Raw genomic sequence first — 15,711 nt, 5'->3', positions numbered from 1 at the left:
CACAATTAAAACCAAGTTATTTGTTAGCTGGTGGATCTACTGCTCCCCATTCACTAAGCTGTACTCTTCAACTAAATGCCCTCTGTTCCATGAACCTACACAAACATGGCATTCATCAGTCTTTATATTGAAAAGTTAAAATTAAAATAAATATCAAATAAAAAATTAAGAAGAGATAAATCTTACCAAGTTTGTAGAACACAACTGATGTATGAAAGCATAATAATCTGGTGAATATACATCTCGATTTTTCAAGAAAGTAAGATTTTCCTGCATTATTGCTGATAGTATTCTGGGTGGCATGTGTTCTCTGAACATTCCCTGTCTCTCTCCTTGCTGAAGAAGATGAGTTAACTCACACAAGCTTGTTCTTGCTCTTCTTTCAATGCTGCCTCCAGTCATAGACAAGCTTTTTCTAGCACTATGAGAGAAAATTGTAAACAAAATAGTTTGTAATTTTTTTTACACAACACAAAATATTATGAAATAATACCCCACACATAATTTTCAATAGCGCTGAAAATTCCAAGGAAAAATATATCTTGTAAATTCAAAATACTTTAATGTGTTTTTAATAAAATCCAGCCAAGTTTTTTGGATAAAGTTACACATGACCATTCACAAACAAAATACAGTTCCAGTTATGATACATAGCATTAAAAATCAAATCAATTACACAGTTTTAATTCTTATTATCTTGGCAAAATAAGTGATCTTGTAACTTAAAATTAGTGCAACAGGCCCATACCCAGTTTTTTTTTTATTGGAGGGGGTCGTTTTCCCCAAAAATGGACCTTTTCTTCTATAAATATCATTGCATATATAGGTATATACAAGATGAAATACTTGAAAATGTTATTTCAGTTATATTAAGAAGAAAAATTGGGTATGCGGTCTATGCCCTTCTACCTGATTAGATGTTGTTCAAAGTACTGACTTTGGTTAACAGAATTTTACTTACGATGTTGAAAGTTTATACTGAAAGTCATGAATATTTCTTCAGTTTTATTGATTGATTGATTTATTATGTTAATAATAACATGCATATTTTTTTTATTTGTTGTTGTGTTATATACTTTGACAACTAAAACAATAATTATTTATTACTTTGTAAATACATTTCAATACAAAGGATATTCCCAGAAAATATGGAATTCCAGAAATTGGGGGGGGGGTCCATTCGACCTCCAAACCCCCCCCCCGTACAAGCCTTTGCAATTATAATAACCTAGAGTCCATTTTTTTGTAAACTTGGGCATCAATATAATTCACACAACTTTAAATTACATCAAGTAGAACTTAGTTTTACCTGACCACTTAGCTGATTAACAGCTCTCCTAGGGCTGACCCGAAGGATTAGATATTTTTATGTGGCTAGAAAGCAACGGGACCTACAACTTATTGTAGGATCTGAACCACATTATATCGAGAAATGAATTTCTGTCACCAGAAATAAATTCCTTTCATTCCGCTTGGCCAAGCCGAGAATCGAACTTCAGACCACCAGATTGGTAGCTGAGTGCAAAAACCACTCATCCAATGAGGAACTTTTAAATTACATAAAAATGCATGTACCAACATGTTGCAACACTTGTATAAATGAAATTGAAGGCATAAATAATCTGAGCACAACATATACAGTAATCTTTTAAAAGTTACTGCTATTCATTTACAGTATTTTGTGGTCATGAATAAATCAGCATTTTATCTTACAAGTAAGGATGCTTCAGTTAACCTTAATTTAATTAGCAAAATATATTAATTCTGTATAAGTTAGACTCTAGTGATTAATTACTACATACAATGTGCAATGTACTTGAATAGTTGGGTGTACATGTACTTCAAGCACTAATACCCAATCTAATACATAAATGGAAAACCCCTTCTCTCTCATCTTTATTATGTACAAGCAGCTATGGCAATGAAAATTTCCTGCTTTATTATAGTTTTTCAGGCTACTGAAATGCTCAACCCCTTTCCATTGTACTAAATAAAATGAAATTTTTGTAATAAAATATGGTTTTATATATATACTTAACAAGTAATTATGTAGCTATTAGTTTTATTTGCGCAGCAGCTCAAATTTAAAATTCACGGTAGTAATTCCGATTTTCTGTGTAGGTGACTGGTCCTGCCCACTAACGAGAATATTAGGAATGACTTAGCAGACAACCTCGTTCTGTTTATGCTTATGTTCATCAACGGGAAGGAGGGAAGCTCCAATCATGTAATTATATTTTGTAAGTATATATATAAAATTTGATTTTATATAAAAAAAATTCATTTTTATATAAGTAACTTACCACGTAATTACATAGCTCAATCACTCCAAAGCATTAAGTCATGTAATGAATTAGAAATAGAAAAGTTGCTGGCACTGAATATAATGCTTGCCATTCCTTGTTAGTTAAGAAAGGCTACAGTGTCGGCATGGTGGTAAAGCTGTGGAGCACTTCTACTTAAGTGGGAGCTTTGTAGCAAAAGAGTAGTCCAAAGGCTACCAAAGTATTAGTGACAGTTTAGTAGCGAAGGACTTAACCAATGGTTAGCTAATACTTCAAAAGATGTCCTTGCCCTGGGGGCAGTACAGCAATAAAAACAACCAGATAACACTGTCACCTACACTGTAATAAAAACTACAATCCATCCACTGAGAGTGGCGGATGCTCCAGGTAGACAGTAGAAAAAAATCCTATGCTTCATTCTGCGATATCATGCCAAATACTAATATAATCACAAGGTACTGCCAAAAATCTTAACAGTGTTTCGCTTCCTAAAAATAATGAGAAGCAAAGATCAACTGTTTCCAGTAAGACAACTGTAGAATGGAAATAAGTAACAAGTAGTGCCTGAAAGAAAATGAGGGAGAAGTGTTTTTGACGACTTTAGCTTTCACTTAAAGGGAGGAAAATGCTCTCAGATTAGATCTGAGTGTCTTAAAAAATAAAGTCCATTGGAATAAAGAACCGGACATTCTAATCAAAGGATAAGATGAGGTCTTGTCATAACACCTTAAGTTATGGATGGCCTTTGAACTTCCGGTCCATTTCAGGTAATACTTGAAATTTCCAGCTGGACAGAGAGAGAGAGAGCGCTTCTGGGTGCACAGAGTGCAAGCTGGAGCCAGATGATGAGATGAACTATTGTCATCAAACTAGTATAGACAATGGATCCAGGACTTGGATGGGTCCTCATTCTTGGCTAACATCCAAGGGAAAATGAGTAACCCACATCCTCTTCCCTACCTGGACATACCAAGGACATGAAAAGCCATTGAGATAGGGATGACAAAAGAATTGGGTTGCTATGCTTAAACCTCAGTTAAGCATTATTCTATACCCTTAAATGGTGGAATGCAAGAATCCAGGTTAACTCGGAAATAAATGGGGCAATTCGCAAAAGGGTCATGGATGTCTCGACAGAAAAGACACATTAATGAGTGTACATATTGTGATGTTATTTTTATGACTAAATACATTTCTATGATACAAAAATGATTTACTAACTTTCGAATATTAATACTGCCCATACTGTATTAAGTTTAATAAGATTAAATGATATAAATAAAAATAATTCTCTCTCTTACGGAGATGTATGTTTTTGTATGATAAATAAATGATTTACTAATTTTCAAATAATATTAATGTAAACAGCAATAATATCAATTCATTAAAGAAAATACTACACTGAATTAATAAGATTTTAGTTTCTAAATTTAAAAATTATGTAAGAATGAAGGAAAACCCAGTCTTTTAGCATAGAGACTTGGAGAGAGGGGTGAGGGTTAAGCTGTCACAAATGTCAAGAAACCTGACAGCAAAGGTAGGGGGTCAAAGGATATAGTACTGAAAATCTCTCTCTCTCTCTCTCTCTCTCTCTCTCTCTCTCTCTCTCTCTCTCTCTCTCTCTCTCTCTCTCTCTCTCTAACCAAATGGTATTAACACATTTATCCGTCGACAAATATTCACTAATTAGTGTACTTTGATGTATCTTCATGACTAAATACATTTTTATAAGATGAAAATTATTTACAAATTTTCAAATATTAAAATGGATTAATATTGTACGTATTAAGTTTAATAAGATTAAATTATATTAAATAATAAAAATAATCTCTCTCTCTCTCTCTCTCTCTCTCTCTCTCTCTCTCTCTCTCTCTCTCTCTCTCTCTCTCTCTCTTCTATCTCTTCCTCCTTCTTCCTCTCTCTCTCTCTCTCTCTCTTTCTGTCTTCTTCTTTTATATGATCAATAAATTTAAATTATTTACTTAATACACAATAAGTACTAATTTTCAAATATTCTTAAGGCTAAATAATAATAATAATACACTAGTTATTACAATATTTATGCATTTCTATACTAAGTTATTTTAAAAAGTTAAAGAACATTATTTTCCCAATCTTTTGCCTTTTAAGTTGTGAAGCAGGGGTGAGGCAGACCTGTCAGAAATGTCACATTATGTACTTGACAGAAAGTGACCACAGTCCAAATTGTTGCCAATGCCTGATCATCTCATTTCTATTTTTTCCTTCTTTTATCTCTCTATCTCTCTGCCAAAGGATTGAGATAGACAAAAAGATATTAAGTTCAGCCCGAGCCCCCTCTCTATCTGGATAAGATATGTGTATGACAGAGGAGAAGAAGTGTTGCCTAAACAGGTTCATTTCAATCTTTTGATATCATATGAGTTATTCTCTCTCCCTCTCATACTACGTATTCCCTGTCTCTGAAATAATTCATAAATATTTTCACTCTTGATGGTCAAATAAATGTTGTTGCCCCATTCAATGCTCTCTCTCTCTCTCTCTCTCTCTCTCTCTCTCTCTCTCTCTCTCTCTCTCTCTCTCTCTCTCTCAAGTTACTGGCTGTATGTATAAATTTCTAACGGTAAAAAGTTTAGGATGACTTTGAAATTATATTTATAATATTTCAAAGGTTAATACAGTAATAGAATAATAATTTAAGGTATATTTAAGTATACATCTGGTATTTGAAAGTCCAACGATGGCAGTTTTTTGAAATATATTTATAATATTTCAAAGGTTAATACAGTAAATAAGAATAATAATTTAAGGTATATTTAAGTATACATCTGGTATTTGAAAGTCCAAAGATGGGCAGTTTTTTGAAATTATATTTATAATATTTCAAAGGTTAATACAGTAATAGAATAATAATTTAAGGTATATTTAAGTATACATCTGGTATTTGAAAGTCCAAAGATGGGCAGTTTTAACCATTGTTAGAAGGAGTTCTAGGTATTAGTAGACTCTAGCTTTTCGTGCATGCGGGGAAGTTGGTACACATCCCCAGTGAATACATGGGGGGGGGGGGGGGGGGGGGGGGGGGGGGGGGGTTGCGGGTTGTATGCATCTCCAGGAAATACACGGGGGTGTGTGTGTGTGTGGTGTGTGTGTGTGTGTGTGTACACTGTAGACTGACTTCTACGTCTTGCAATAACCACTGTAGCATGTCTGGAAAGGACTCCACAATTAACAAGACTCCAGACAGTCTGGAGAGGCAAGAGCACACTACCATGGTAGATCTCTTGAGGTGAGGTTATCTGAGAGGACACAGTTGGGGAAGAATCTTCTAGAGTCCACCAACAACCGAGCAGGTTCGGGATCCACAATATGAGTAGAATAGGGCTAAGATGTTAACAGAGCTTGCAGTTAGCCTAAAGCTTGTGTAGCTCCTTGTGTGAGATGAAGTTCATGAGGAGAGGAGGTCTGATGGACCAGTCTGTAACATGGTGTCTGTTGCACTTGTTGTGGGGATGGTATGGACAACAAAAAAGAGGAGCATAAAAATTCCTTGAAGGGGTAAACAGGATAAAAAATGGCCTGCCTGATAGCTTCCATGGATCCCGGAAACCAGGGGGTCAATGGTCAGTGAAGACAACAGGCCTCTAACAGCTCAGTACGTCTGTTTAAGACTTTAGTTCCCTGAACGAACCGAGTGACTAGAAGACTTGATGATCTGTCCACAGAAAAAGGATTCTTACCACAGGCAGTCCCCGGTTATCAGCGACCTGATTTTTCGGCTCTTGTCTTGCAATGAAAATTGGCAATTTTCAGCGATGATATGCACCAATTTCCACTTATCAGCACTGATACAAACCTAACAGAGGCACTGACGTCTGGTTATCAGCAATTTTTTCTTATAGTCAATCCATCAGAACGACACCAACACCGATAACCGGGGACTGCCTGCTTATAAAATTATGTTAGAACTGAAGTCTTGTCTAAATGACTACTGCAGTCTAGGAGTGTACTATGGTTGAAAACCATTGAATTTTACATGAAAAACTTCTAGCTCTAGGAGAAAGAAGTGAAGGATCCGTCCTTCCAGGGACCACATCCCAGAAAGTACCAGGTTCCTCAAGGGGGCTCCCCAACCTTGATCTGAGATGTTAAAAACTAGGTTTACACTCAAGGATGAAAGAATTTCCCTGCTAAAAGTAAATGTTCAGACAGCTACCACTCTAGTTCCAACTTGATTTGGGGCTGAGAAAAAACAACAGGTGTCCAGCTGAAATTCCATGTCCCAAGTAGACTTAAGAGCCTGAAGTAATCCTGGAGCTGGGAAGACCCTATCAAGTAAGAAGGGCCTAAGATACTCCCAAAGTCTGGTGGGGATAAGGAAAAGGCTGTCTTGTTCGTCTCTATTTGAACTTTGTCTTCTAATTGAAGGTAAAAAGGGGCTGTAGGACATACCTTTTGCTGATGACCATGCAGGCTTGCAGAGAAATGAGCGAACGTGTAGTGCCATGTACAGAATCCCAGGCAACTATGCGGACTAGCTGCAGACTGATGAATCTAAGACAGCCATGTGGACACGTCGATATCTGTGCAGACACATTGATATCCATGCCGACTCGACATTACTAGAACTGGATCTTTAGTACAAAATTCTGCTGAGGCTGTTGCCTCTGAGATTCTTCTCATAGGGTTCATAAATTGCTGCATAGCTATACATAAAGGGAGCTTTTCCCCTTCAGAAGGGAGTTGTAGCACTGCCCATTCCTTGGTGGAGTTTCCCAAAACTGGGATGACTGTGACAAATGATTTTAATTCTGCCATTGTCTCTGGTATTTCAGTCACTACAAAATTCTGAAAATCTGTCTTTACAAGATTAATCATTTTGAATGTGATGGGACAGAAGGCTGGGGGTTACTTGCTGAGCAACTTGGGTCCTGGTAAAGGGTATCTTCCATAGCTTTTAATGTAATAGACACAGGTAACAAAACCCTTTCTGTTAGTGGTCTCTTACATGTACAGCTTCGATCACAGTTTTTCTCTCATTAATTAGATATTTACTAGTATAGGGAGAGAAAGTGCACATTGAGGCATCTAACTAAGGTTATAAGTATCGTTAGGGATAAGTATTGGAGCCCCTATCATGTTTTAATCTGAAGTTTTGTATTCTGAACTGACCATTTAGTGGTTACCAGTCAGAATTTCAAACTTACACAGACCTTATTTGGGCAGCAATTGCATCCCCTCTCACATTTGGGTTGCAGGATGCAGTGCTTTTACACACTGGAGTGTACTTGACTGACTTAATTTCCTTTTTGGAATCATGCATCAGGTCCTTATATATTGCTGTTCTGTGGCAAAGACATTTTTTATGTAATTCATAATTTCCTTAAATGGTGATTCCTTAGTCAAACAGGAGGGCTGTGTCCAACATCATAGGACATCTCTTCTGATGAGTAGCATATTGAACTTATGTCATCATAGGGGACCACCTCATAGGACGTCGCCTCTGTTGGAATGCACATTCCTTTGGCAGCGTGGGAACATCTTTGTCTACAGTGCTATTCCTTTCACAGCAGTGCACAAGTTGACAGTATGATATTTAGAATGTTTCTGCATAGAGCATATTATCATGGGACATCCCCTTTGGTTATCCTATTGTCTCCTCTGTCTACTTGGAGAAGAACCATGTTAGACATCTTCACTAAATGGTTCAACAGGAAGCTAGAGGTCTACTATTCATGGTCCCAGATATGTTTGTTGGGGCAAAGGACCTCCTTCTGCCTACTGGGAACAACCTGGGATGTTACGCATTTCCTCCTTTTTGCCTGTTCCATCATGTTCTGAACAGAGTAATGGGTTCCAAAGTCTTAGGATGACCCTAGTAGCAACTTGTGGCTGAGAGAGTTTCCACCTTAGCACAACCTTCTCTGCCAGTCTCATGTGGAGAGATAACTCCAATCAGTAGGATCTTTATCTCTTCATGTCCGGAGTCTGCCCAGTATCTCTTTCAAGCAAGAGATCTTTCTTGCGGAGCAGTGACTTAGATATAACAGTACTTCCAAGGATCCTAGTCAGCCATATCCAAGATGAGCGTCTGCTGCTGTGGTTGGAGTCATTGAAAGGTTTTCTCTCCACCACTTCGCCAAGGAAATTCTCTATGCGGTTCAAGAGCTTCGAACGATCTTGTTTCACCTAGGACACTCAGACCTCCTATGCGGGACCTTACTCCGGTTCCGAGTAATCTCACTGGAGCTCCTTCAAGCCTATATGTCAATCATCTTATAGGAAACTGACTTTGGAAACAGTTTCCTTCTGACCTTTGCTTTCTTTGAAGAGTTGGAAAGCTCCAAGGTCAGGCTGATGATGTGAACCCTCCTCAAGGGGTTGTGGTCAGTAGCTTTCAGATTTGCCCTGGAATTCATGGCTAAGACCCAGATTCCCATGTTTCACAGACAGATTGGCCTCCTTTTCTGTTCCTTATGGTGTGGTGTTAGTTACCAGTAACCTTCAAGAGTTTCTGCTTTGACCAAAGCACTGCATTGTTATCTGAAGGGCTCGTCACCTGGAGCTTAAGTGTCGTAGACTTTATGTTAACACAAGCAAGGCAAAGAAAAAGGTTTCCTAGAATACTCTTTCGTTTAACTACACAAGGTGATTAGGAAAGCCTACTCCACATCATCAGTTCTGTCACCAATTCAGTGCATGCAGAAGCACATGACACCAGAGGAATAGGTTCCTCCTATAAATTTATATGTTAATTGGATATTGAATGATGGTTCCTGACTGTGTCAAACCACTTTCACTTCCTCTACCAGAAGGGTGTTACTTGTAGTTTGGGATTATTTGCCTCTGATAGGAACATCTTTCTTGTATTGGCTTAAAGCTGGATATGACTGATATCCATATTTGCTATAATTAGATTATTTACTTTTAGGCCATTTGTTGGTATACCTCACAACTTACTAAAATCTATTTTTAAGAAGTTTAGCTTTGTGAATGCTATTTACTCCTGAAAAGGCTGTTTTTATTTCAAAGGGAATTAAACTGTTGTCGTTTCTTAATTTTCACCCAAACCTTTGTAGTACTATATCAAACTGATAGCTATCAGCATTTGTGGTCCATGCTTTCCAGTGATAACGACCAACTTATTACTGATATTGCTGCTTAGACTATTGTATAAGTTTTCATCTTTTAAAGTACACTGTTGGAGAAGTTTAAATATATGAAATATATATTCAATTTCTTTTTAAAAGTTAATTTCCACCAACCAGGAGCATTTTATGTTCTCTCTCTTAATCTACGACTAACTTGATTCTGGTATTCCAAACATATAGCAATATACCTCTTCCATCCCTTCCAAACTTATCTTCCTTAAATATTATATACTGGTAAACCTAATTCCCCCTCAAAATCTCTATTACTGGTGTGAATCTAGGATTCTGTGAATACAACTACTTCATTATTCTCAACTACCATTATCACTCTTAAATAAGTTCATTTATTTTCTAATAAGCTGAACATTAAAAACTATAACCTGAATTGATATTCTACATAATTCTTCTTTCCCAAAGTTCATTAGTTTTCCTTTGAGAAATCTTTGAGTTTTCAAGGCTCTAATTTTCTGACTTGAGGAGATAGCAGGTTACCTCAAGACACTTTGGCATTGTCACACTTCACAAACCAGTCACATACTCGATCTAAAATTTCTCCAAACTTTTTGAAGCCATCCTCACTCAAGTGTATTTCATCTTTCCTGTACTGCTGCTGACCGACTAATACCTCCTACATCTAAGAATTCAATTCATTATGACAATAGATTCCTTTATTCTTTTAGTAATCTTATTACTTTACAGACAAAGCAATGCAATTTTGTTATTGCTAAAGTGTAAAAAAATGTTTACCTGCTGGTTGAAGCCCTGAAAGACTTTGAAGTAACACCCACTCTTGGTGTTTTTGGAGTCTTTGGTGTGTTGACTCTGTCATCAGTACTATCATACACTAACATGTAACCATTCCAATACCTAAGTCGATCTTCTGGGAGTGGATTAGCTGAAAATTTCAAGCAAATAAATCACTCAGACAGAGAAATAATTAAGACACTTTTACAGTGGCATTCTGCTGAAGAAAATACAAGAAAGAATATCCCTAAATCTATCGAAAAACCTGTGACTAGATTAAGATTTTTTGCCAATCTTGCATTTTTTGACATTCACACAAAAATATCACAATTTTTAAAAAAATAAATGTACTTTTCCTAACTATACAATCCTGAGGTTCTTTACATTAGGAATTGCTTATGATGAAGCTGGAACATGGCCGTTAAAACTCTTGAACAAGATGGTTATATAGTAAACATTCCAGTTTGCCTTTTTGGACCAGGTTTCAAGATTGAGGGGTGGAATGAGTGGGCCTAATATGTAAACGACCTAAAGTTTGTATAATGGGGAACAATACAATTTACTTTTAAAGATTGTGAGTTGTTCCCATACAATATACAAACCCTCAGTCCTTTACATTAGGAAGACTCACTGGTCGGAGGAAGGAATCTGAGTGAGTCTCCTGAATTGACTGGAGTTCAGCACACCTAGGCTACTCCTCCTGGTCGAAAGAGCGAGGAGGAATGCCCTGCCTCTGACAAATTGATCGGAGTATAAGAACTGCAAGATCAAGAGTCAGATGTCTAAACCTTTTCGAATGAGTAAGGAATCGTAACTCATACAAAAAAGGCTAGGACAAATACTAAGAGTCAGAAGCATTAAGGCACAGATCCATGAAGGGTTTGCCTTACTGCCCGAGTCTCCTTCCTCCCCTTGCAAGAGGAAGGAGCAGGATTGGTTCTATGATTCTAACAAGAAAAATAGAAAGGAAGCTAAGCTCTATGTGTAGACTTACCACATCAGCCTGAAGGAAGAGAAGTAGAAGAATGAGGGAGGAGAAGTAGAGGCCAGTAACTCTAAAATCTTTATCACATCTAGAACCGCACACCTTAAGTATGCAACCTGTCCTCTTAAAGGACCCAGGTAAAACACAACTTGTTGAGCAGCCACCACAGGTTCAAGGAAAAAATGTTTCAAAGATTTGTGGGCAAAGACCAGAAGGTGGAAAGACATATATGTGGTCCTGATGAGACCACATCTATTTTACAGTCAAACATATTCTTCAGAATGCGAGGAATGGACCAAGTTACTGACTTCGTGAGCTCTCAGGCGGATTATACAGTTGTAGAGTGCATCCTTCCGATCGTCTCATGAAGCCCAAAGGAAGACATGTCCTTAGACACTTCAATCTCTCTTAGGCGAACTAACACTAGGGGAAAGTCACCAATATCCAGTCTACAAATGTTGAGACATTTCAGAAAGTACCGCAGCACCCTACAGAACAAAGAACAGGCAGTCCCTGGTTATCAGCGGACTTGGTTCATGGCGATCCGGTTTTATGGCACTTATCTAGAGCCACAATGCACCAATTTCTGGTTATCAGCACCTTATGGTGCCTTAACATACCTAACAGAGGCGCCATAAATCGCATAGTTTCAATTAATGGCAGTTTTCATTTATCAGTACCTCGCCAAGAACAGAGCCCCCACCGATAACTGGGGACTGCCTGTAATGATTGATCTGGATCATCGATTACAAAGTCTAAGGCACTGGGGATGATGAAGGACTTGAGCCTGGCAACAAATACCAAATGATTCGGAGTTCAATTCGACATCTGAGACAGTAGAGATATCAATACCTACTTTTTGAGGGGTGATATACGGAAGGTCCATGCAAATCGTCTATCCTTTTCGCTAATGCCAGAGTAAAAAGAGATGCGGTCTTGAGAGACAAAATCTTTTGTCTGATGATTCTCTCAAGTGTGTGCAAAGCGCAGGAAGGAACCTTAAACAGGAGTCAAATGCCATTTAGAGACCTGGGGTCTATGTGATGGCAAGACTGAGAGAAGTTTCTCATTAGTAGTTGAATCTCGACTAAGGAGAAATATTACTCCTTCCTGAGAAAGACTAGGGCAAATATCGACCTACGCCTTCACAAATGAATTGGAGAAATAAGTCTTGCGATTCCAACCAGATAAAAAGTCCTGTCAGTGATACCAACCAGCAAAGATGGTTCCAATCCCTGGAATTACAGAGGGCTGAAAGAAATATCTAGCTATTTCCATTGTTGCTTGACGATAAAGCAAGGAAAGCTGAATAGGCTTTAGCCTTGAAGAGATAGGGATTGTATACTGCCTGACAAACTGCTACTGTGTCACTGACATGAAAGGTTGGTTCAGAGAGGAACCCCTCTCATACCTTGGAACAAAACTGGTAGGTCGGGCAACAAAGCCTTCCATTATCTACTTTCAATTCAGGGTGAACAATGTTTGTTGAACACTTTGCAAATAGAAAAAACTTACATAAAGAGGACAATAATATTGAGTTTGTCCAAAAAAGTAATTCTGAGTCATTGGAGTGGCATATGGTCATGTGCGATGGAGTAGAAGACCTACAAACTTTCTGTTGTACTGGGTAGTACACACAAAGATGATAGGGAGTCTTCCAAGATATGCAGTAAACACAAAGATGATAGGGGGTCTTCCAAGACTGTCTGATGATTCTCGCAAGGGCAAGTGTGGAGTGCGAAACAGGAACCTTAAGTGAAAGTCAAATACCACACAGAGACCTTGGGCTCTTTGCAATGGCAAAACAGAGAGGTTCCTCATTAGTGGTTAAACCTCAACTGAGGATACAAAAAATTAACACAATCTCTCCGTGAAGCAAGCAGCACACTGCCCATCACTCAAATCCAGAGGTTGAGATGCCACCCAGTACATTTCATTCGGAAATGTGTCTGGCTGATTAAGTAACAAAAGCACTACAGTTACACTTGAGTACCTGTATGTTAACCAAAACTCTCAAAATCAAATTCTGAAACTCTCGGGGGGGCCCGAAAGGTTGCCTTGAATTTCAGAATGTTAATGAGAAAGTACTTATCGACTCTGTCATACAGTGAAAGACAACCATCGTACAGGTATGCACCTATTACTTTGTCGGTGCATCTGGTAACAGACGCATATCGCAAGGAGAACATACAAGTATATTCCAAAAGGCTCCTATTGGCCGAGCATCAGCCTAATTCCTTCCTCATCATTCAAGAGAGGAAAAAAGGGAGAGAAGGCAAAGCTATCCTGAAGGGAGGTTTCTATGGTGACTACAGGACACCGAAGATGACTAGCTCTAAGCTGATTCAGTGGAAGACAACCGAGGGCCAGAAAGGAGCAGATACTTCCTGAATGATATCCACTTACCAGGCCTTGGTTATGTTACTGTTAAACAATCCAGAGACTCGACAAGCAACCCTTCATCGAGGCACCAGGAAAAGATGAACACCCATTACGAGTGTTCTCTTTCCTTCTGCCCTCTTCCCAGAGGAGAAACAGAAGAAGGCTGAGTGTTTCCACAATTGCCCTTCGAAGCCTGAGACTTCTTAGGGGACTGAGAAAGGGCTGGCCTGACCATAAGGTTGTGTCAAATGGTTACAAAGACCCAAAGGTCTAGACCAGTACCCAAAGAACCAGGCAGTTGCCCTGTCACAACCCTTGACTATTGCAGCATCTGTCAATTCTCTGAAGAGATTGGCAGAAGTGAGTAAAGGGCTGTTCTTCTGGGTCAAGACAACTCGGGACTTACAAACCTGGAAATCTGAATTAGGATACAGTCCTTCTTCTTAGTACCATAATAAACCTTAGGTTGCTGTCTTATGCTGAGCAGAAAAGTCACCCCACATTGGGACAGTCTACAAGGCAAGATTCCTTCAGGAATGATCACAATCAAGGAAGTTAAGCCTTACAGAAAGGGAAAGATCACAAATCCTGTCAGGAGACTCCCTGGAGAGACAGTTGATGTCTTCTGGGTTCACTGTTTCTTGCTTGAAAGCAATGTCATTCGTGGCAAGGAAAACAGTGAGACCAAAGTCTGGATGAAGCAAAGACAGAACCATCTGCAGTCAGCACTGGACCCCTTCGAGGTAAAGAATCGCTTCTGTCATGGCAGCATAGGGAAGAGCTTGATTGGGTACCCCAGAACTCTAAATGAACTCCTTGTCTGGAGAAAAAGTATTCATCTAGTCAAGAGCGCTCTCTCCCATCAAGGAATGTGGCACCCCTACAAAATCCTTTCTCTCTCCTGGAAGAGCACAGGCATCGAGCGGTGAGGGTTATTCAAAGGTAAAGCTGCTGTCCTTTTCCCAAGATCAACGTGCTGACGAATTGGTGCAAAGATCTCTGCTAAATGAAAATTCAGGGTATGAGTATCCCATGGAAAACCCCTTAGAGTTTTCCAGAGGCGTGAAACTCCTGATTTTCTCTCCCTGAAGGGAGATTTGACAGGACCCCATGAAACTTTCCTCAACTATTCGAGAGCATGATGAGACAATCCAAGGATTGATCTCAAAATAACAACACTTGTAGCCAAATTCCAAAAAAGAGAAACTCAACAGAATTCTCTGTCTTCCTTGAGGGGGTCAAGGGAACAGGTAAGGAGAAAGAGCATTACTACCTGTCCTGCTAGAGGAACCACTAGATTGTGAGCAATCATAAACTTGTGATGACCACAGCTCAGGGAAGGGGGGTGTTTATGCCATGGCAAAGCACCAACCTGTGGAGAGCAGAAAGCTCACAAACAGAGCTAAGCACTCAATTCAGCTGATCCCAGTAAGTCAAGCTAAATCAAGTGAGCTGAGCAGATCACATCAACGCGCTATGGGCAGTAATTGTTTGCTAAGAACTATCACTTTCCTCCCATATGCACTATTCTCCTTCGAGGCTGAAGCCCCTTGAGGAGAAAGCTCCAAGGGGGATTCTGTGTCCACTATCCTACGTGCTCAGACCCTAAGTGCCAAGACACAAGGATGGAACCTGACCAAGCACTTAAAAGAAGAAAGGCTGGCAGGCAGTGTCTCAGCGCTTCTCTCATTCTGTGCCTAAACCAGACTGGGGCGCAAACTTCCCCATACTGATTGAGAAACGCCCAAGATTCCACACCAGCTGAGTGTTCATGATTCTAATAAAATCTCAGTGCCCAGCAAGCTCTCAAAGTTCCAAGGAATTCAAGCATCTGACAAGACTCCTGAATCTCATGAAAACAATCATCGAGAGTGGTCTTTTATTGTCTTTCGAGCGCTCAGCGAGACTCCAGCAGTAAGTGGTTTATTGGCGTCATTAGCTGGTTTATTGGTGTCAGTAAGCGATTTATTGAGATTATAAAGCAGCTTATTGGGCTGATCAGTGCTTACAGCCTTGTAAATGCCATTTATTAACATAATTACTGTGATGTTTCAATTATCAACAATTTTCAGTCATCGGCGCTCAGCTGGGAACAGAACCCTGCCCCTTAACCAGGGACTGCCTGTATTGACAAATGTTTAGATTGAACTATAAACTAAATGGACAATAGTTTCTAGTATTTAGT

The 15,711-nt window shown here is 39.0% G+C and overlaps 1 protein-coding gene across 2 annotated transcripts in view; it reads right to left on the bottom strand.

Moving 5' to 3' along the window:
- LOC135220891 (ubiquitin carboxyl-terminal hydrolase 24-like) overlaps positions 1–15,711 on the bottom strand; it is a 394,433-nt gene that overhangs the window by 81,681 nt on the left and 297,041 nt on the right. For both annotated transcript variants that reach the window (XM_064258501.1, XM_064258502.1), the window contains exons 30-31: positions 10,163–10,310; positions 187–421 (exon numbers count right to left, since the gene is read on the bottom strand). In XM_064258501.1, coding sequence (XP_064114571.1) covers positions 187–421; positions 10,163–10,310 — 383 coding nt within the window. The remainder of the gene's footprint in view (positions 1–186; positions 422–10,162; positions 10,311–15,711) is intronic.

Source organism: Macrobrachium nipponense, chromosome 2 (assembly GCF_015104395.2).
Source record: "Macrobrachium nipponense isolate FS-2020 chromosome 2, ASM1510439v2, whole genome shotgun sequence".
Classification (NCBI taxonomy): domain Eukaryota; kingdom Metazoa; phylum Arthropoda; class Malacostraca; order Decapoda; family Palaemonidae; genus Macrobrachium; species Macrobrachium nipponense.
Note: the sequence above shows the minus strand (reverse complement) of the source record. Positions and strands in the feature narration are given on the sequence as shown.